This window comes from Salminus brasiliensis, chromosome 5, assembly GCF_030463535.1.
Source record: "Salminus brasiliensis chromosome 5, fSalBra1.hap2, whole genome shotgun sequence".
In the NCBI taxonomy this organism is placed as follows: Eukaryota; Metazoa; Chordata; class Actinopteri; order Characiformes; family Bryconidae; genus Salminus; species Salminus brasiliensis.
The window spans coordinates 37,890,202-37,910,276 of record NC_132882.1 but is presented as its reverse complement, the minus strand read 5'-3'; the positions used below and the strand labels follow the sequence as shown (position 1 = coordinate 37,910,276).

Below are 20,075 nucleotides of genomic sequence, written 5' to 3'. Positions count from 1 at the left end.
TCAGTACTGACTACCTGTGAACAGTATGCAGGCAGATAGGCCATTGGGTCTTTTACACTTGCATGTGATTTTGAGCATGAAAGATTGAATAAAACCCCTACTTTGCGATGCAGTGTCTTGGAGCAAAAACTAAAGCTGCTTGGTCAGTTGGCATGGACGGTCACTGAACGGCCAAAGTTTATTTTTTTACTTCAGTCATCACAGTCGTTTGCAAATGCTCCACAAACTGGATACCAAATATGTATTTCCATTGTTCCAGATTAAACTAATTTGAAATCATACTTCAGTGGTACAGTAGCTCTAATACACACATTGAAACTCTGTACACAATCAATCTTGACATGTTCAAATTATTTTTAGGTTTTTAAGACTTTGAATCCAGTCATATTTTATTTTTTCTGTATTTGGGCAAACTATGATCCCAGACAGGTCCATGTGGTCCAGATAAGTAGGACTTGCATTTCAGGAAAAGGGTAAGAGACTAATCAGATGTGAGGAACAGTATCACATTTGTCTACTTGCATAAAGACGAGCTCTGGCTTCTGTCAGCCAGGTGTCGAGTGACTGTTTTCAAACAGTTTGATTTCCAGCCTCTTTGTTATTGCTGTGCACAAGAACTCTGCCTGGTTAGCAGGTTAGCAGGTAGCAAAACCATTAGTACGCTAAGTAGGGTTTTTTTTTTTGTTTTTTGTTTTTTTGTGTTTTTTTCCCCCCTGACTTGCAGCTTGATGCAGTGCAGCCGTTGTCTTTCTTAAAACTTTTTGTATTGGAAACGTTTGGGTGGGCCAGCATGTCCCATGTTTTCTGGGAGCAGCAAGAGCGGAGCAGGAACGGCAGGAGAGGACCCCCGCCCAGCGGCAGCGCTAATGACGGGCGCGGGGCGTCCGCCGGGCCTCTGATTGGAAGCAGGCGGGGACGCCACCGGGGTAGATGGATGTGGCAGGCAGCGAGTGGGGGGAGAGCTAATTACCGTTCCGAGTGTATCTTGTTAATTAAGGGCTAATTAGTGGCAGAAACCGAGAAGGAGGGGGGGGGGGGGAGAGAGGGAGGAGGAGGAGAGGCGGGAACTGCTCATGTAGCGCAGAGAGATGAACATGGAGAGGTGGCAGACCCCATCATGGAGAACACGCGGGGAGAGAAAAATGGAGACAACATGCAGAGGGACCTGGATGTGTTGGAAGTGAAGAATCATTAATCAGGCCGCGCTAGAGTACGACCTATACATTCCAAACCCGGCTGTTTTATTATTATTCATTTCTAATAGATATATTTTTGGAAATGTATTCCATTTGGAGGTCATTGGAGTCTATTCATTCATTTTAGTATTACTTCTATAAGATCTAGACCTGTAAGTTAAGGGCATTTTCACAATATAATTACCTATCTGTCTATTTCTCTGTCTGCTTATCTGTCCATCCATCTGTTTGTCTTATCTGTCTCCATCTATCTGTCTAGTGGTCTGTCCATATGTCTAGCTATCTAAAATGGAGCATTTCAGTACACTTAAGTTAGGGCTGTCAAATTCCAAATTCATTTTATTGGGATGTGATGATTGATTAATCCTCAATCAAATGAACAGCATATGTCCGAATGATTTCTAGAATATAGACATATGTACGTTTCTCACCTTTAGCTTCAAATATTCCTGTTTTATTGCCATTAATTCTCATAATTACCCGTTAATTCCATGGTAAATTCCATGGAAAATTCTCAGAATTTTACAACTCTAGTGCTACATAAATAAAGCTGAGCTATAATAACAATAATAATATTCTATGTTGCATTTATATTTCTCCTTTTAGCATACTCAGTCACTTTCCATAAATAAAAATCAATTAAGAGTTATAAAAGAATGCACAATACAAGGCATTTTTTTACATCAGCAAAGGACAACATTAAACCACACATTAAAAAGCAGGAGTTTTGAGAAGTGATTTGACTTGACTGTGGACATATCAGCTCAGTCTTGAGTGTGTTTGGGAAGGGAGTTCCAAAGGGAGGGAGCAGCTATGGAAAAGACTCAGTCACCCCAGGTCCGGTGCTTCGTCCTAAAGCGTATGGACGGAGGAGTAAAGGCTATAGGAAGGAGTACGATAATGAGGCAGGTCAGTGAGATAGGAGGGGGGGCTGGTTATGGGGGCCTTGTTTTGTGAGTGAAGAGAAGAAATTTGAATTGAAACAGGAAGCCAGTGATTAGGATCATGTATAGGAAAGAGTAAGCGGGTGTGCAGCTTCATGTTCTGAAGTTTATTTAGAGGTTTGGATGGTGTGCCATAGACAATGCTATTACAGTAGTACAGTAATTTTGGATGTGATGATGGCGTGGATCTTCATAAAGTTGATAAAAAATAAAAGTTGAAGCAGTGCTTTTGTTTTTATGTTTTTTTATAGGTCTGTTTAAACCAGTAAGTTTGTGATAATGATAATGTTGGGGGATGTATTTTTGTGCAGGTGCACAATACTAGGACAGGACACTGTAACCTACAGCCAAGGCCAGCATCCCTTGAGCCCAAAGTTGGGTCAAACCAGGAAGCCCCCGGCTCCACTGTGCTCCCATTTCTGGTGTCCTCTAACTAACAAGTGCTGCTTGCTGACCCTTGCCAGCTTAGGAAAAGAAATGCAATGCTCTCTTCACATTCAACGTTTGATGACACTGTACACCTTAATTGGTTTGTAGACGAAGACGGCTGAAAGAAGAATTGTACCAAATTCCCCCCGCCCCTTATTTTTCTGTTTACCCAGGTGCTCCTCACTCTAACAGCAGTACATCGCTGCAATCCGGGGGCTCAGTTGCTGGCCTAGGCGTGGCTGCTGTGGGCGGAGTTAAAGACGGAATGCACCAACGCTCCTTCTCTGTGTCCAGTGCTGAGCAGTGGAATGAGGCTGTTAACACCAGCATCACCGCAGGTTGGTGTCTCTCTCTCTCTTTCTCTCTCTCTCTTTTCTTCCAGTTTTATTTACCTGACTGTATTTGGTTACAGTATCGCCAAAGCCTCATTGAAATGACAAGAACATTAAGAGATTAACCATGTTCTACGCCATCTTGTAGTAATCACTATGAAACCCTGCTGAGTTGAACCAGGTGTGTTTAAGCAGGAAAATCACTAAACTGTGCTGCCCTCCAGAACCAGGACTGAGGAACCCTGAGATAAGGCTGACTATACTAAGTTGTGAAACCTGTGCTTACAGTTTAGGACTTTAGGAAATATGGGATATAGTAGATTATGAAAAGTCAAGAGTATCAGTCACAAAGCTGTAGCTGTAGAGGTCAAACAATCTTACTAATAGCAATGTTGAGATATGGAGATGCGAACAGTGAATGAAAATGAAATACGACATGAAGACTTTGTGCCTTTTTTGTTTGGCTTTTTGGCTCCTAATCCGCTGCCATGGTCTTCTACAAAAGCGGAATGACTGTTAATTCCATCAACTGATCTGGATCAGCATTACCAGTCTTTGATGACCTCCCTGCTTCCATAGAACATCCCCCAGCACACTGAGACAATTATAGAGATGTTTTTTGCTTCTGTCATTATGTGTGGAAGTAAGTTGCTCTGTGTGTTTTGTGTGCGTGTGTGTGTGTTGTTGGTTTTAGCAGAGGCGGAAAATCTAATCTCTAATCAGGCTAATTTAGTAATTACAGCTTTGATCACGGCTCTGCTATTGCCACCCACTGCAGCAGAGTCTCTCTCTCTCTGTCTCTCTCTCTCTCTCTCTCTCTCTCTCTCTCTCTCTCTCTCTCTCTCTCTTCTGTCTTGTCAGTGCACTTGACTGAAGTCAAATAATATATTTGCCAGGCGTAACACGCTGCACTTTTTTTTTTTTCCCTTTCTTTCCCTCCCTCTCCTCCCTTCCCTTCTTCTTTTCCCCTCCTGTGTAGGGAAAATGAATGTTTTACGGGGGCAACATTCATCACTGGTTATTTCCCTCTCTTTGTCGGCTGGCAGTAAAAAAGCACTTAAATGCACATCAACAGAATAACAGTCATTTCCATGCATGTTTGCACACTCGTCGTTCTCATTAGTGCCTGCTCCATCTCCCCCTCCCTCTCTCTCTCTCTTTCTCTTTCTCTTTCTCTCTCTCTCTCTCTTTCTCTCTCTCTCTCTCTCTCTCTCTCTCTCTCTCTCTCTCTCTCTCTCTCTGTCTCTGTCTTGCTCGCTCTCAGAGTCCCTGGGGCCCAGCTAGTTTAAAGAGTGGTCTTTATGAGCGCAGTGGAGACCCTGTGGTGCTGCAGAGTGAACACAATTCTGCTCCTCTCTCGCCTCACTCGCCCTTCTCTCCTAGACTTTGCCTGTCCAACAATCAATTTCAGCACCGCCGCCATCGGCCCCCTGCCTGCACCCATCAGCTCCACGCCCCAAAGCAGAATTACTCACAGGGCTGCTGCCCTCGCTTTGAGCTCATAGAGTGCGTCTGGATGTGCACACGTTTTAACAGGAAAAGTCCAGGCAAGAGCCAATTAAAAGACTCCTGATAATTGTACCTTCATTAGATTTAGATATTTCTTACACAGTCATCAGACGTGGCAAACGTGGAAAAAGTCTATGATTCGAGAGAGAAAGCTTTTACTCAGTAACTGTGAAAGAGGCATTCAACATTTAAACAAACTAAAATATGAAAGTAAGAGTTTTAACAACAAGTTCTTTGTTTGGTGTTGGGTATTGACAGTGAGCAATTAGCATAATTTGATGTATTAATAAAAAAGCAGACAAATTAAATACACACATTTCTGAAAGGTCTAGACATCCTTTTTCTGATTGAATTGGTTTATGTTGACTCATATTTCAGTTTGGAGTGAAGGTATAGCTAAAGAAAGAAAATGTATGAATATTTAATTACATTATTTTGGATTTGACCTAGACTTTCTAGAATACCTTCAAAGTACTAAAGTACTAGGATTATTTTCCAAATAAATACTTGTGTAGTTACAAAATACAATTACTTATGTTTTGGGGTATATTCCCCCACTTCTTCCAACTCTAATATCATTACTTATTAATTGCTTGTGTATTTGATCTAAAATAGTGTTAGAGGAACAGTAAGTCATCTAAGTGCTGTTAGAGCATTAATGTTAATGAATATATTTGATTAAAAGATTTGACTTTGCTGCTACTCCACATCAAATTTTTTTTTTTTTTTTTTTTTTTTGGAATATCTTTTTGTACTGTGACAGCAGCTATTAGAAGATAAGATTAATTGCAGTTTAGACTTGGTACTTATCTTCCTCTTTACAGCAGTGCTGCCTGTAAGAGTACAAAGTTTATTCCTCATATTGGTGGATCATTAACAAACAAGCCTATTTTGTCCAGTTGTTGTGAAGTGAATCTGGTCATTGCGAAGCTTTTCCGTTCACATGCGTATGTAGCAGAAGCCCTTGTCCACAACAACGTAGCATTTGGAGTCTTCACAACAGCTTTTTGTTCAAGAAACACATGCTCTCCCTGACTTTGACTCCAGTCCGCTCTTGCCCTCATTTTCTTACGTCGTCTACATTCATAAAGTGAGCTCATGTTCTGCCATTTACACATGAGTCAAATGCCAATCACTACCTTCTCCTTGCTACCGCTGAAGGTCGGCCTACGCAACTGTGTTACGATGAGGAAGATGATGAGCAGCCACAGATTGATGGCATCTTAACCAAGTAACCATCTCCATCTTATTTAAGCAGTGTCCTCATTTATAACATGGCGGATAGGATGAGGAGAGGCCGGGGCAGTGATGACTTCTGAATATCGAACATGCAGCTCCTGATTAAAACTCATCTTCTCTTAGTCTTATTTCAGGAGTCACTCATGTATGATATCCTTCATAGAACAAGGATGCAGAGGGTGAGTGTGTGTGATCATGTGTGCATTCTTGCTTCAGGAATGTCCAGTAAATGTCCAGTAGCTAACAGCCTTGTTACATGCTTAGATAATCATAGAATATCTAAATCAATCTACTTATTCCACCATCAGCCTGCCTGACCGATGACCTTAACCTTTAATGACCAGGAGTCTTAGTTGGGACAGGTTTTCTGTCTGCAAAACAGCTGTGTACCCAAAAAATAGCTTTTCATGGAATTCTGATCGTAAGTGTTCCATCTACGCATCTAGTGCTTTATGAGCTACAAACCGCAATTAATTGCTATGAAGTTACACCAGCTTGCGTGCAGTTATGTCACATAGGGAAGGCTCAATACCTGGAACCGCAGCTTATGTACAGATAACAGCTTATCTCGTGTTAATATAATGATAATTTGAGCATGTGTCAACCGATCTTGCTTCATTGGGGCTAGTCTGCACTCTGAATTTAGAGATAGGGAGGGGGGGGGTGAAGCGTGTGAAGAGGCTGCGAGTACGGGGAGTTTGATTTCCCCCCTCTCCCGGCCATAATGAAGTTTGACATTTAGTTTGCCGAGAGCAGTGGCGTGCGCCTGCCCGTGCCTTGATTAGCGCACTCTAATTGACTATAATAAGAAGGAGGTGGTGATTGTGTTCACTTTTTTTTTTTTTTTTCCCACCCCCCCCCCCCCTCCTCTCTCCCCCTTCCATTAATTGCAGCCATTGCCTTTGATTACGGACAGGGGGCTGCTCTCTCTCGACTGCCGCAGCGACAGGAGGCGGGTTGGGAGAGCATGAGGGAGGTCTTCGTCTGAAAAATTACCGCTCGTACCCGGTGAGCTCTTAAATTACCGGAGGAAGTTTGCCCTCACTTATGGAGGGGCAGGAGGGAGAGAGAGTGAGAGAGAGAAAGAGAAAGGGAGAAAGGTCTACAAAGAAACAAGTTAACGTCCCCACCTTTTGCCCTCGCCCACAACCCTCATCACCAGAGCCTGAGTTTTTAAGCTCCGTCTCCTGCCAGGACGATAATGGACTGTAATTGCAGGTTCCTTTACCACCTCAGCCCTCCCTCAGCCCTGCCTCAGCCCTGCCTTGGGAAAAGGTTCCCGCTCCGTTTCAGCTCCAGATGCAAATGACCGTGAGTCCTTCCTGAGCTTCATTATACCTCCTCGCCCTGGTGCTCGATAACTCCTCAGTCAAGCTCCCTCCGCTTCCTGCTGAGCTGGACTCGTTGCCATTTTGGCTCTCAATCTGAAGCGCTTTCCATCAGAACATATGACGAGTAATTAGGCAAGTCAATGCTGCCATTTGAATAGGGGACAAATTGCAGGTTATTTATGGCTAACTAGACGCTGAGTGGCTACTCGCACCTCTTAATTTCTCTCTGGCTGGAAATTGACCCTCTCACCTTTTGCGTAATTTCAAAAGTACAGCAAATAGCATAACAGGTTAAGTTGGACTTGAAACTCCAGCAAAAGGAACATTTTGCAGTAACTGCACTGGAATGTTGCCTGGTAGTGAGAGAGAGGAAAGTTCAGAGCAGTTGTGTTGCTGTGTTAATGCAGCACAAGATTTTGATGATAAAAGTGATGGTCTTTAACCAGTGTACACTGTTGCCTAAATTAGTTAATTAGAGACATTATTATAAGCAAGGGCTTTGTTGATATTAGCATAGGTTGACTTGGTCAGCAGGTCATTAGAACAGACCATTAGATAACAGATTCATTTGCTGTTCAAAAGATACATCTGAACTACATCGCACATGGAACCAAAAACAGCATTTTTAAGGCCCCTATGTAGGTAGCCTTCAAATAAAGTGTTACTGTTAATGTTAATGTCTTTTCAATTCAGCAAAGCGTATGACAACTGATGCTAGTCGAAATAGGCCTTCATAAACACCTATGCAAGTTTGTCAGTTGTCATGAAAATCGTATGGAGTTGTCTAATAGCCTTATGAACATAGTTATGGACTTCAGTAATGCTACTCACAATGACCTTCAGAGGTCTTGTAGAATACACACCATGCCGTATTAGAGCAGTTTTCATGGCATGCAGCGAGGTCTCAACATATTAGACAGTCTCATTGGAACCTGCCTGGTATGATGCTGGTGCTTTGTGGTGGCAGTACAACAGCTGTCTCTGAAGGCACCCTTTAGTATCTGGCATAAAGACGTCAGCAGCAGGACCAGATTATCTTCTTCCGTTGCACCAAGGTCCAGTTCTGATGCTCGCATGTCCGTTGTACTTGCTTGCAGTGGTGGACAGGGGTCAGCATGACCACTCTGCAGTCACACCCCATACTGCATGAAACCTTTCTCCAATAACCATCATTCTGGGACTTGTGTCGCAGTTGATCTTTTGTTGTCTTGGCCCAGATGGGATAGCCTTTGCTGGCCCAGTGCACTGATGAACTTTGGACAGCCAGTTCATAGTAGGTTCCTCCCTGAACAACTGCCAGTAGGTGCTCACCTCTGCTGGCCAGAAGCACTCCACAAGCCTTGCTGTTTCACAGATGCTCCAAGCCAAGTCATCTGCCCATAACGATTTGGCCCCTCTCAAGTTGCTTAGGTCTTCACCTTGTTGCGAGATGATCAATGTTATTTGCTTTATCTGTGAATGTTCATAATGTTTTGGCTCAGTTCTTAGTTTGTACCTGTTCCGACCATGTAAGAGCAAGTTGGGTACGGTTTCTATGAGCTGTAACAACCAGATAAGCGCAGATGCAGCTGTTTAGGAAGATAAATAATTGACAATGACACGGCAAGTCTACAGAAGTGTTTCCTTTGTACCTCTTCCTGTTACAGGCCATGTTTGTGGGACTCTTGTAGTGTCGTGATTTTGTTGCTCAAGATCATAATGGCTGAGTTCCCTCCCCCTTCCAGCCACCGTGCTTATTGACTTTAATTGTGTGAATAAAACCTTATGAATGAATTAAAGGTCTTCTAAGGTCCTGCGTGAGAGACAGGGGCAACCTTCCACTTTAACCTCACGCTACACACACAATACACCCTCTGGCACAGAACAGGTTGGGTGCTCTTCTCCCCCCCACCAACCCCCCTCACACCATACGGTGTGTGTGCGGGTGTGTGCGTGAACGGTGTTCTCAGGAACCCCTCTGCCCCCAGCTGTCTGCTACGGCTAATGATAGGTCCCGGGGGGGCTGTTGAGGAGAGGAGTGTGGAAATTGAAACAGACGTTCGCGTCGCCGCCACAACGTGTGTGGCAGCTGCGAGCTCCGTTTCCCCACTCCGAACGAGGGAGCGAGCGAGCAACACCTAACAGTCATGAATATCAATGACGGGAGCGGCACCGGAGATGCATCAGCCCCAGCCTATTTCTTATCAGCCAAGAAATGACAGTATCTGCTCCTGATTTCACTTACTGTATTAAATTGTACAGGTAAAAAGAGTGTGAGCCAATTAAGAGAAATGGTATAGTGTGGAGAACCATCCTTTTAAAATGAATTTTACTTGCTTTCATATTACAATATCACAATATTGTTATAATAGTCTTGTGTATAACTATTAATATTTTTTTAAGTTTATAGTTTTTCTTTTCTTAGTAGATTTCTTTAGTTTCAAGTGTTTTTTGTGCCATAATTTTCAGTTACTTTACTGTTAAAGTTCTGTTATTATATTTCATCTGTTTAATAAAAAACAGTTCATATTTATTTTTATTCATAATAAATTGTGGTAGAGATGATCAAAAGGGCTGGCCTGATGAAAAAAATTATTGTAATTGTACAATAATGACCACATAATTGGTCACATCTTGTCACATGTAATTAAACCCGGAGCTTGGGGAGCATTTCCATATTCTGCTGGTTTATTATTTATTATAATACAGCTGTTTTGAGAGTTGCCATAGTTTATTCACTTTTACCTATACAGGTTCTAAACTCTCAGACCAGCTGAGTTGTGTTGAGTAAGATGTTTTGGAGTAGGGATGCACAGTGATACTACACTTTATATTGGTTTTAGCAGACAATTGTTTTACAAAATTGTTTTAACAAGCAGTCGCTTTAGACCTGGTATATATTTCAACCCTATAATTAAAGTTTGTGTCACTTGGTCACTGGGGTTGAACGTTTGCATTTTGTTGGTGATGCCGCTTTTGTAAACCTAGGAAATGAATGTTCTAATTCTTTACGATATGAATCCAACTGGATTTAGTCCTCATTTCTTCATTTTATAAATATTTGTTTCCGCGCCACATTGTCTTAGCTCACCTTGAAACCCTCTTTTTGCTTTATTATTATTTGACTGTTGTAGCTTATTACAATTCTGTTCTTTGGTAAAGTGCGGGTTCCAAAAGGTCGATTACAACTCTAGACTTGTAAAAGGTAAAGTCAAAGGTGGGGTGATCAGAATCTATAGGTGTGTGTACAGAAGAGTATGGCAATAAGTGGCAGTGGCGCAGCCGGCATTAGCTGCTACGCTAGCCCAAGCTAAGCAGTGCGGAGCCTGAGGCAGATGTGGAGGCTGTAGTGGAGGCTCCTCTACCCCCCGCATGGGTCCCATCTCACTCCTTTTAAAGACCGCGCTAAGCCCCGCTCCCTGAAGGGATCCACCAAATTAGGTCTAATGTTCCACATCGGCTAATGGTCGCCACTGCCATTAGAATATGCAGTGTTTGGCACTGCGGGTTTTCAGATGTTCCCAGACCACTGTCCACACGCACACACATATATACACACACACACACACACACACCCCAGGCCTGGTGAGATGAATGGAGTTTGCAACACCACAATGAGCTTTTGATGCCAAGACAATAGAGGGGGCTGCCAGCATCTGACACACAGTGTGAATGCATGTGTGGATGTGTAGCAATATGGGGTCCACTTTGCCAAGGCCCCTCTGCCCGGGGGCTTTGGCGAGGGGTTGTGGGTAATGGTGTCCTGAGGGGACAGGAAAGTGATGTCCTAGTGTCAAGAGGCTTAGAAAGATGGCCCTGATCTCTCTATTGACATCATCCATACGCACACAAATGCAGTGCCCCCCCATGTACTGCACCCACTGCATTTCAGAGCAGCATGTTTATAAAATCACCTTAAACCAAACCTCTATTACCTCTAACCCAGTGCACCTAATGGCCTCCACTCTGACATAGTCAAGACCTCAGGCAATCCTAAATCTTCATTTGCTACCTCTGTAACAAATTAGTTTTTTCTCTGATGCAGGTGTAACAGAAATGAGTTATGTTTTGATGCATATTTGATTCATAGGAACAGAAAGTGCAGTGTCTCTGATTCCGAGTGGAATGGAGCTGGAAACCTACCTTCAGGACCGAAAATTAACACCCTTGCTCTAATTGTTCCAAGTCACCACACAGCATGCCCACTTTGGTCAAATAGTCAAACTGGTAACTCCAATTGTGTGTGTCTCCCTTTCTCTCTAGCCAATGGAATGACGGACCCTCTGAGCAGCACTCCTGGCATGGGCGGAGCCACCAGCCCCAAACTTGAGCCGCCCCCCTCACCACATGCCAACCGCAAGAAGCACAGGAGGAAAAAGAGCACGGGCATCACCAAACCAGATGGGCTGTCGGCAGGAAACGAAGGTAAACCACACACTCTCGCCACTTTCCTGCGGCCGGAACCGACTATGGGCAGAGCGTGAGCTTGTATCACGCAATGCACACCAATATCGTCAAATTTGACTTTTGATTGTAACCCTCGTTCTGAAGAAGCCAGCACTTTTGGCATTAACATGGATGATATGTCACCCATCACTCACCACTGCTGTGCCAATGGTACTGGGCCTAAGTGACAAATGACTCGTAATTGGGTGGCACTGACCAAACAAAAGCGTTTCTCTCAGGCTATCCTCAATAAAGGGGTTGAATCAATCAAGCTGATGTACGCTGTCCTTCAAAAAGGTTGTCATGATCAGAACAGAAATGGTTTTGCTCTTGGTTGTTTTTGCTATGCCGGCTCAAAAACCAAACCAGATTAATTTGTTGTTGTTGTTTTTTTAAAAATAGTTTTCACCCTTTTTAAGTAGAAAGCAAGGCGATAACTTTAAAGAAGGCCCCTTGTTGAGCTATTGAAGAAGCCAAAACGGCTTGGTGTGGTCCAGCGGGGGTCTGGTGACCGATTGAAGGATGTTAAGAGGCTTTTAATGGGTTAGGAGTGAGTGATGTCTGACATTAAGGGCCCAGGGGGATTACAGGCATGGCGGATTCCCATTGTTCCACTGTATTAAGAATTCAGTTAGACGAGTTTAGCACTGCACAACGCTCGGTCCGTCCCATTACACATGGAATAATTGACGTTTCGTCAAGAGTGTGAGCTCAAACCCCCAGGTTTACTTAAGCTTGGCTTTGTGTGTTACAGTGGCACAGCACGTAGCCTGTGTAGGCGAGAAAGCAAGAGAAAAAGGCAGCTTTCAAAACTTTTTCTTTCCATCATGGACCGTCTCTTCTCGCCTCCATTCTCCACCCCTCTTCCCTGAAATGTTCTATTAGTGTGCGCTTGTCTGTTCTAGTGAGTGCTTGCAGAATACAGACATATTGCTTAAGTATGGGAGGCACTCAGGTGGAGCCAGCAGACTGCATCTGTGTAAGAGAGAGAGAGAGAGAGAGAGAGAGATGGGGGCGGGGGTTGGATCCTTGAATAAATTGCTATCAGTTTATCTCATTTACGAAGCAATCAGAAGACCTGGATGTTGGCAGAAATTGAATTTTAGTTGTGTTGAAGCATCATAAATCAAACGCACTGTAGCTTTCTAAAAAGGTGAAGCAACTTTTTCCCCCTTTCTCTGAGGTGCCATGACTATGTTTAAGATCCCGAAATAATCAACCGACAGACCCTGTCCTCTCTCTAGTGTATACCCTTTATAGGCTTTTGATCTAAAAGCCAAAGATGAGACAGGGCTAAAATCATTATATAGGATTCGATGTGTTTGCTCCTCAGGCGTTAGTTGCGTTAAAGTGCTTTAACCTCTTCATTACAGAGCCTGTGGCATTTACTCAAAAATGTTATGTATCCTCCACTTCATGAGGATGAATGTTGAGTATAATATGCATCCAGAGCTGTGTTATGGGGTCTAATGGGGTAAGTGCACAGTCCTGTGCAAGGTTGATTGGAAAATATGATGACATCAATTTGATTTCTTATTTGGGGCATTTTAACCCCAACCAAAAAAAAAATCCTTAAGATCAGGAAACACTCAGAGTCCACTCAGAGCCTCAGTGAGAGCGTCTCTCATCCTTTCTTTCACGCAGCGCAAGACGCTGAAATGAGCTACTCATGTGTTTAAAGAGTGATGCAGGACTCCCGGCGAGCAGGCTGACAGCAGCGTAATGCCTTTCCCAGCGGCCCACCATTCTCTCAAACCTGCTCACAGGAGCACTCACCTGCTCACACACACACACACCTCACCATTACATGCTGCCAGAATCAATGGCCAGTAAAGATATCCTGGGAAAGGTACTTGGTTAGTGTAGTCTGCTTTTGATTGGCAGTAATGAACGGCTCATTTTCAGAGGAGTAATATGCAGAGATTTGAATTAGGTTTGCTTAACTCTTTGGAGTTTCTAAAGAAAATAAATTAATGCCACAGTATGACTAGCTACAGCCACCACATCATCACCACTGATAAACTGATAAACTTATTTAGTGAGGGGTGTATATACACATTGTATTTTCAAAAGTGTCTAGACAGCCCTTCGAAGTTGTGAATTCACCTACTTTTTGGATGCACTAATTGTAGAACAGGCAAAGAGCTTGCATATCTTTTTTTTTTTGTTTTGTTTTGTTTTTTTTATGAAATTGCATATATATTTTTTTTATCAGAAAAAATATTTTAGGAAGAATTACTCAATTATTTAAACAAGTAGTTGACTTTTTGTAGCATTTTTAGTAAAGAGTCCGTGTTTTGTAGGTATTCCCTTTTTTTTTTAAGAATATTTTTTAATACCATGCAATATGTAGAGACTCTCCATATAAGTTTAAGTACTTCTTTTTACTTTATGCACTGGACATTGTAAGCAAAAACATGCAATATGAAATTTTTTTTTTTAAATATTCTCAATGTGGGTGCCCTTCAAACATTGTGAAGATGATTTAAACAGGTTGGAATGTACTCCGCACTAATATCGCATCTTGGGATGTGAAGGAAGCCTACCACCAAAAAGCCTTGTGATACAGTTGTTACATTCCAATTCAAGCTCTATGGACAAATGCTATAGTAATGGCTAGTGAGCTTATTGTGGTCAGCAGTGTTTAGCATTCTCTGTAACACAGAAAATTAACCAAGTAACCTTTTTAGCCATTGTATGTAATTATTTAATAAACATAGGACTGAAAAAACTGTTTTAAACGTTTTAACCAACAGTGGCCCTTTTTTTTTTTTTTTTTTTTTTCCCCCAAAAGTTTTTAAAAAAGCCTTACCAACTGCAGCCACACACAAACAGGTCACATGCAGGATGTTCCATGGATTTGCTTCTGTTTCCAGTGACGTTTGATATGTTAAAGTGTTTTAACAGAATATCATGCCTAACTCTGTTTACGTTTGAGTAATGTTTGGGGTTCGGTATAGCCTGATTTTAAAAATTATTGATTTTTTTTATTTTTTAATTTTTTAAATGTGAGGTCCAGGTAAACCCTGTTGGCTCAAGTGCATAAAGGGTTAACTCTTCCCTCACTGGGAGTCCAAGCGGCCGGCAGCAAATGAAGCTTTAACTGCCTGGCCTAATGGAGGGTGTTTATCTCAATACTTTTGTTTTGTCATTCTCCAACTCGCTCTCGTTTCCCCAAGCGCTCCCCCGAGCCCCTGCCTCTCTAATGGAGCTGCTGTGGAGGGCCGCACTTTGGAGGAAGAAATAACAAGATTATTGTTTGCACGCCACGGTACACACTCCCGTACATGCAGGCGCTCTCACGCAGGCAAACACATGGGATTGGACTTCCAAGTGTATTGGTGTTAGGTGTATGTGTGCCTGTGTGTGTGTGTGTGCGCGCTGTCCAAGGACAGTCGTGCTTATCCAATTGTCCGTATGTCTTATTGTGTGTGTGTGTGTGTGTGTGTGTGTGTGTGTGTGTGTGTGTGTAAGGTTGTTTACTAAGAGTGTTTTTCTGCATTGGAGGGAGATCGAGAGCGTATTGTCGTCTTCTCTCCTCCTCTCTGTTTGGCCCATGTCCCCCCAGGCTTGTCTCAGTAATGGCCCTGTGCTGATTGCTCTAATACAGGTTAGGAATATTGCCTTTAATGATGTGTAAAATGAGCAAGCGCCGCCGTTGACATTTACAGATGGCACCGGCAGCGCCGGTTCCTCCCAACTGCCTGTTAATTCATGGCAAGCGGCTAGCACCTCGCACCTTCAGCAGCCAAAAGCTTACATTTCACACAGGCACCAGATCAGAGGCAAAGGAGGAGAAGTGGCTATCCGTGAGGACAGCCTCCTGTTTTAATCGGGTCCGTGATCACAGACAGCCATGCATTCAACACGTCGCCTTACGGTATCGGTGAGGCACCTCATATTCGCAGAGACCCCGTGGCTTTGCCCCACACTTGACTTGATGGATCGGCTGTTGCGTGCTGCCGTGCTCTGATGGAATAGCAATCGAGAGGTGCTACCTGGTCCAGCTGTGGTCAGTGCGAGAAGATCCCACATGCCCGAGGGAGAGTGATGGTGGAGGGGGGGTAGACTGGGTTTGGAGTGAAAGCATCTTCTGCCAGACTGCAATCAGACACGATTCACCTGAACAAATACAGGGATGCTCACTCATTTATTAACCATACCCCCCCCCCCACCCCACCCCCAGTCACCTTTCTCTTTCTCAATCACCTGCACCGCATGCAAGGTAGCAGATTTGCTGCCATATGTCTCCAGAAACAACACCATGTCCCAAGATGTCGCAGTGTTTGCACATGGCAGTGTGCTGATGAGCTTCTGTAAGGTTAACGATCCCAATTACATTCAATTAAAACTGCTAATAGCAATCATCAGTGTAGTAACAGCATCGCAAGCAACACCAAAAACCTGTCTGACAGCCTTCCGAAGCTGGAAAGGAGCCACAAACAGAGAATCCCACACCTCAGCCATCTTGCAGGTTGCTGATTTAGGGCATGCCACACCTGCATCACTAAATATACTTGGAACCTAAGGCCTGGAACTGCACCGTTATTTTAACTTCTGGATCTGGAGAGACATGTTAATTTAGCTAAATATATATATATATATATATATATATATATATATATATATATATATATATATTATACACCCCCTCCTCTTTTCCCGAACATGCAGAGTAAGGTTCTACAAACATAAATATATTAAATAGTAAAAATGTTAAAACTGAACATTAATTCACTTAATTGTTGTGTAATTGTTCCCTGACTTTCCGAATGACAAATAACTAAATACCTATTTAATAGTTAATAAATAACTAAATACCTCTTTTACTGTTATACTAAAATGTATTATATTTAACTCTTGGGTGCTAAATTAACTGTATGGTCAAAAGTTGGTGTTTTTGAGTTTAAATTTAATTTTGCTGTAGTATCATTTTGGTTGGTTCCTCCTACTGTTTCTTCCTCATGCTCGTAAAGATTTTTCTTTCAGCTTACTCATTAGGGATCTGGCCCTGTATTTCTAGAAAGCTGCTTCAGCTTGAAAGTACTGCACTTAAGGCTCTTAACACACCTGCAGTTATGCTGCTGTGATTAGATTTTTGCATCCACAATTCATAAAATATCTTGCCACAAAGCTAGCTCTGCAAAAGTATTCTCTTTGGTTATTCGTCCCAATATTGTCTTTTAAAATGCCTTTCCCTGGTGACCCATCCTCAACGATGTGACTCTAGAAAGCTCAGTTTGGCATTCATTTGCTGTGGTTTCAAACTGCTGCCATTAAAAGCTTGATGCTTCATATTTCCATATGGAAATTACCTGTTGTAATGGCAGATTTTTCAGATGACCAGCCAACAAAGTAATTGTCTGTGTTCAGATGCATAGGTGTGTAATTATAGGACTCGACGGAATTCCAGATAATTATGTTGGTGTGTATATTAGCATTATCACCAAAGAGTGCACTTCACATACACACCTACTGTGTCAAGAAGGACAATGCATAATTGAAGAAAAGCATGGAAAGAACTAATGGCAAAAGATGCAGTTGTTTGCATATTTTTTGCAACATATTGCTATTTCTTCAAGATTGGACTAAAAAAACAACTGGCAAATGCACTGAATGCATACATTTGTGTTAGGTTCATTTAGGGCTTGATCCCAATGAACTTTTCCTTGTAGTGCATTTTAAACACCACGCAGACTGAAAAGTAAGCAAAGAATAGAGTGCGTCTGACCAGTGGCCCCTCACCCTTTAGTCCTTGATTTAGATACACACCTCCCGGCTCTTCATTGATCTCCGACCTGGAGTCAAGTCCCGTGAATAAACAGATAATTGAAGATGGTGTGGAGCTAATTGGATTTGTTTTCAGCTCGAGGCCATGTAGCTGTTCCAAAGAATAAGAAGCTCCCCATATAACCCTTCTGACATGCTCAGTGTCTGCACTAGATTGAAAAAAGCTGTTGATGGAGCATAAGTATTCTGAGAAATTCTAATTCATCTTGTTCCTAAAAGATCATCAGTCAATATTTGAAAGACCACGTTTTCTCAGCTTGGTTCAGATGAATTTAAAATAAGCAAGGTCATATTGCAGATTGTTGACAGATTCATAAAAGTCTTCATTTGAAAAAATACCATAGACCGTAATACAGTCATTCAAATATGGTGCTGAATTAGGATCAGGGGCAATTTGCCAGCACACAGGCTAGATTTGAAAACATTTTTCATTATTTAAGAACCTTGACGCAGGTTAAACCAGTCAGTTTTCGCTTGGGATCAAGTACAAGTAATGGAGGCTGCCCTTACAGATGAGATGATAAGCTGCCTCTAATAGTAGAAAGACCATGATCAACAGCTACTCTATCACTGGTTACCCAACCAGTGATAGAGTAGCTGTTGATCATGGTCTTTCTACTAAGAAAATCATGTGGCAACCTAGTTTGTCGAGGTAACACTGGAAATAATTTGTAATTAATTTATAATAATTTTATATTTAACTTAAGGATGCATGGAGACGCTCTGTATCCCCCCGATAAAATGTTCAGGACAAAAATTATATTAATATCTACAGTATATAATTTTAATTACTATTTGTCATATAATCAAATTACATAAAAAACACAGCTAAAACATTTTGTAGCTTAAACACCTCTTCTTTCATGGCTAATCTTATTGAGCATCAACTTTAAAGTGAGATCCTCACAACTACTTGCTCACCACACGCCGCCGCCACCGGGAAACAGTTATGTTGATTGCAGTAAATATCATTAGCATTACAATCTCCGAATGTATTAAGCTATTTTCAGGCCATAAAGCGTACTGTAAATGGCGACGTGTGTGGGGGGGGTGGGGAATCAATTTTAATTTAACGCAACCCCCTAATTGGTGAACTTTCTGCCGGCCCAAGCAGCTGCATCCCCAAAATGTCCCCCACTGCTCATCTAATCATCATGAACATGTTCAAGTAATCATGGCTTTAAAATGATCCTAGAGCGAATTAATGCTGAGCTGATGGTTTCTCGCTCACCTCTCACCCCTCGTTGTAGCGGCTTATGCACACCCCTTTGTCTCGCCTTGCGTTTGTGGTGTGGAAATTAGCATGACCCAAATTATTAACCCACATTACATTCCAGTTAGGCAGTTGCAATGTAATGTGATTGGATGATAATGAGATAAAGGCTCTAATGGATGTGTTTACCTTGTAAATGATGCACTTTTATGATGCCACTGTTCCACGGCAACCGGAATTGATCACAGGCTCTCATTCTACTCAGACCTGTGCTGAAAACAAAAAAAAGAATGGTGAATTTGAGTCTAAAAGATTCAATATTTCATTACAGATTGTCCATGGGGTCATAAAGTTTTCATTAATATAACTACATTTGACAAATTAAAGACCACAAGTACACTTGAATGTGGTCTTAAATTTTAGGATCCACATGTAGCATACAGGACAATGTGTTGTTGAACAATGAAGGTTAATTTTCACTGTTGTAATAAGTTCAGTTATTGTAATGGTAAAATTTTTGAACAAGCATTGTCCTACCCAAGAGTAGAGTTTCTTACATCGATGTGTCTTGGTGTATGTTTCAGAGCAAGAAGAATCCTTCGAGTTTATCATTGTGTCACTGACTGGACAGATGTGGCATTTTGAGGCATCTACGTATGAGGAGCGGGAGCTCTGGGTCCAAGCTATTGAGAGTCAGATATTTGCCAGTTTACAGTCATGTGAAAGCAGCAAGAATAAGGTAAAACATCTTTCTTCATGTTCTATGAACGATGCGCTCTTTATCTGCCATCCAGTGGATTCTGTTACTTAACAGTACATTATGGGATCAACAAAAGTTGTGCCTAATTCCACTTGAACATTTGCCTTGCACGCTTTATTTATTCTACAGCCTGGCTGACCACTGATGTGTTGACTTAAAAAAGATCAAATATAATATTCTGAAAGTAACAGAAACATTATTCTAGATAGAAAAAGAAAAAGCAATGTTAAACCTGTTTTCTGTTCAATCTTGCCAATGTTTCTTTCTCTCCCCTCTTCTCAATGCTCCTTTTTCTAATCTTATGGTATGCAGACAGAAGCGGTGCACTGTTGGAGAACTGTTATTAAGGCTGACAGGTTTCAGAATGTGTAGCTAAACAGCTCCAGAGACACAGGCTCATTTTCATACTCATACCCCACGTCTCATCTCCTCTCTTTCTCTTCGCTCTCTCTCTCTCTCTCTCTCGCTCTCTCTCTCTCACATACACACACACAGACACAACCATATTTCCTTTATGTGGTCTCTGACTTAATCTCCCCCCACTCAAGTCTCGATTAGGGAGCCAGAGCGATGCAGTGGCCATCCAGTCCATCAGGAATGTGAGAGGCAACAGTTTCTGTGTGGACTGTGACGCCCCCAGTGAGTACAGCTCATTTCACCCCATCTACTAGACAAGTCCTCCCCATAACCCATTATATGTTGTATTAATGTACTTTAATATTGGCATTAGAAATATTTTTTTCTTATTGAAGTCCTAATCAGCAGTTGCTACTAGATGATTTAGGAAATCCTTATATTGATTGTGTCTGACTTTAAATATTTTTGGGCGTCTTCTCTTCTGATATCCAGCAGTATGCAGTTTTTGAATGACTCTGTGAATGTTGTAGTTGTCTGCTGATATTTCCTA

At 42.2% G+C, this 20,075-nt stretch overlaps 1 protein-coding gene across 4 annotated transcripts in view; it reads left to right on the top strand.

Moving 5' to 3' along the window:
* agap3 (ArfGAP with GTPase domain, ankyrin repeat and PH domain 3) overlaps positions 1-20,075 on the top strand; it is a 137,201-nt gene that overhangs the window by 101,035 nt on the left and 16,091 nt on the right. For all 4 annotated transcript variants that reach the window (XM_072680236.1, XM_072680237.1, XM_072680235.1 and 1 more), the window contains exons 12-15: positions 2,743-2,907; positions 11,223-11,384; positions 18,993-19,147; positions 19,717-19,807. In XM_072680236.1, coding sequence (XP_072536337.1) covers positions 2,743-2,907; positions 11,223-11,384; positions 18,993-19,147; positions 19,717-19,807 — 573 coding nt within the window. The remainder of the gene's footprint in view (positions 1-2,742; positions 2,908-11,222; positions 11,385-18,992; positions 19,148-19,716; positions 19,808-20,075) is intronic.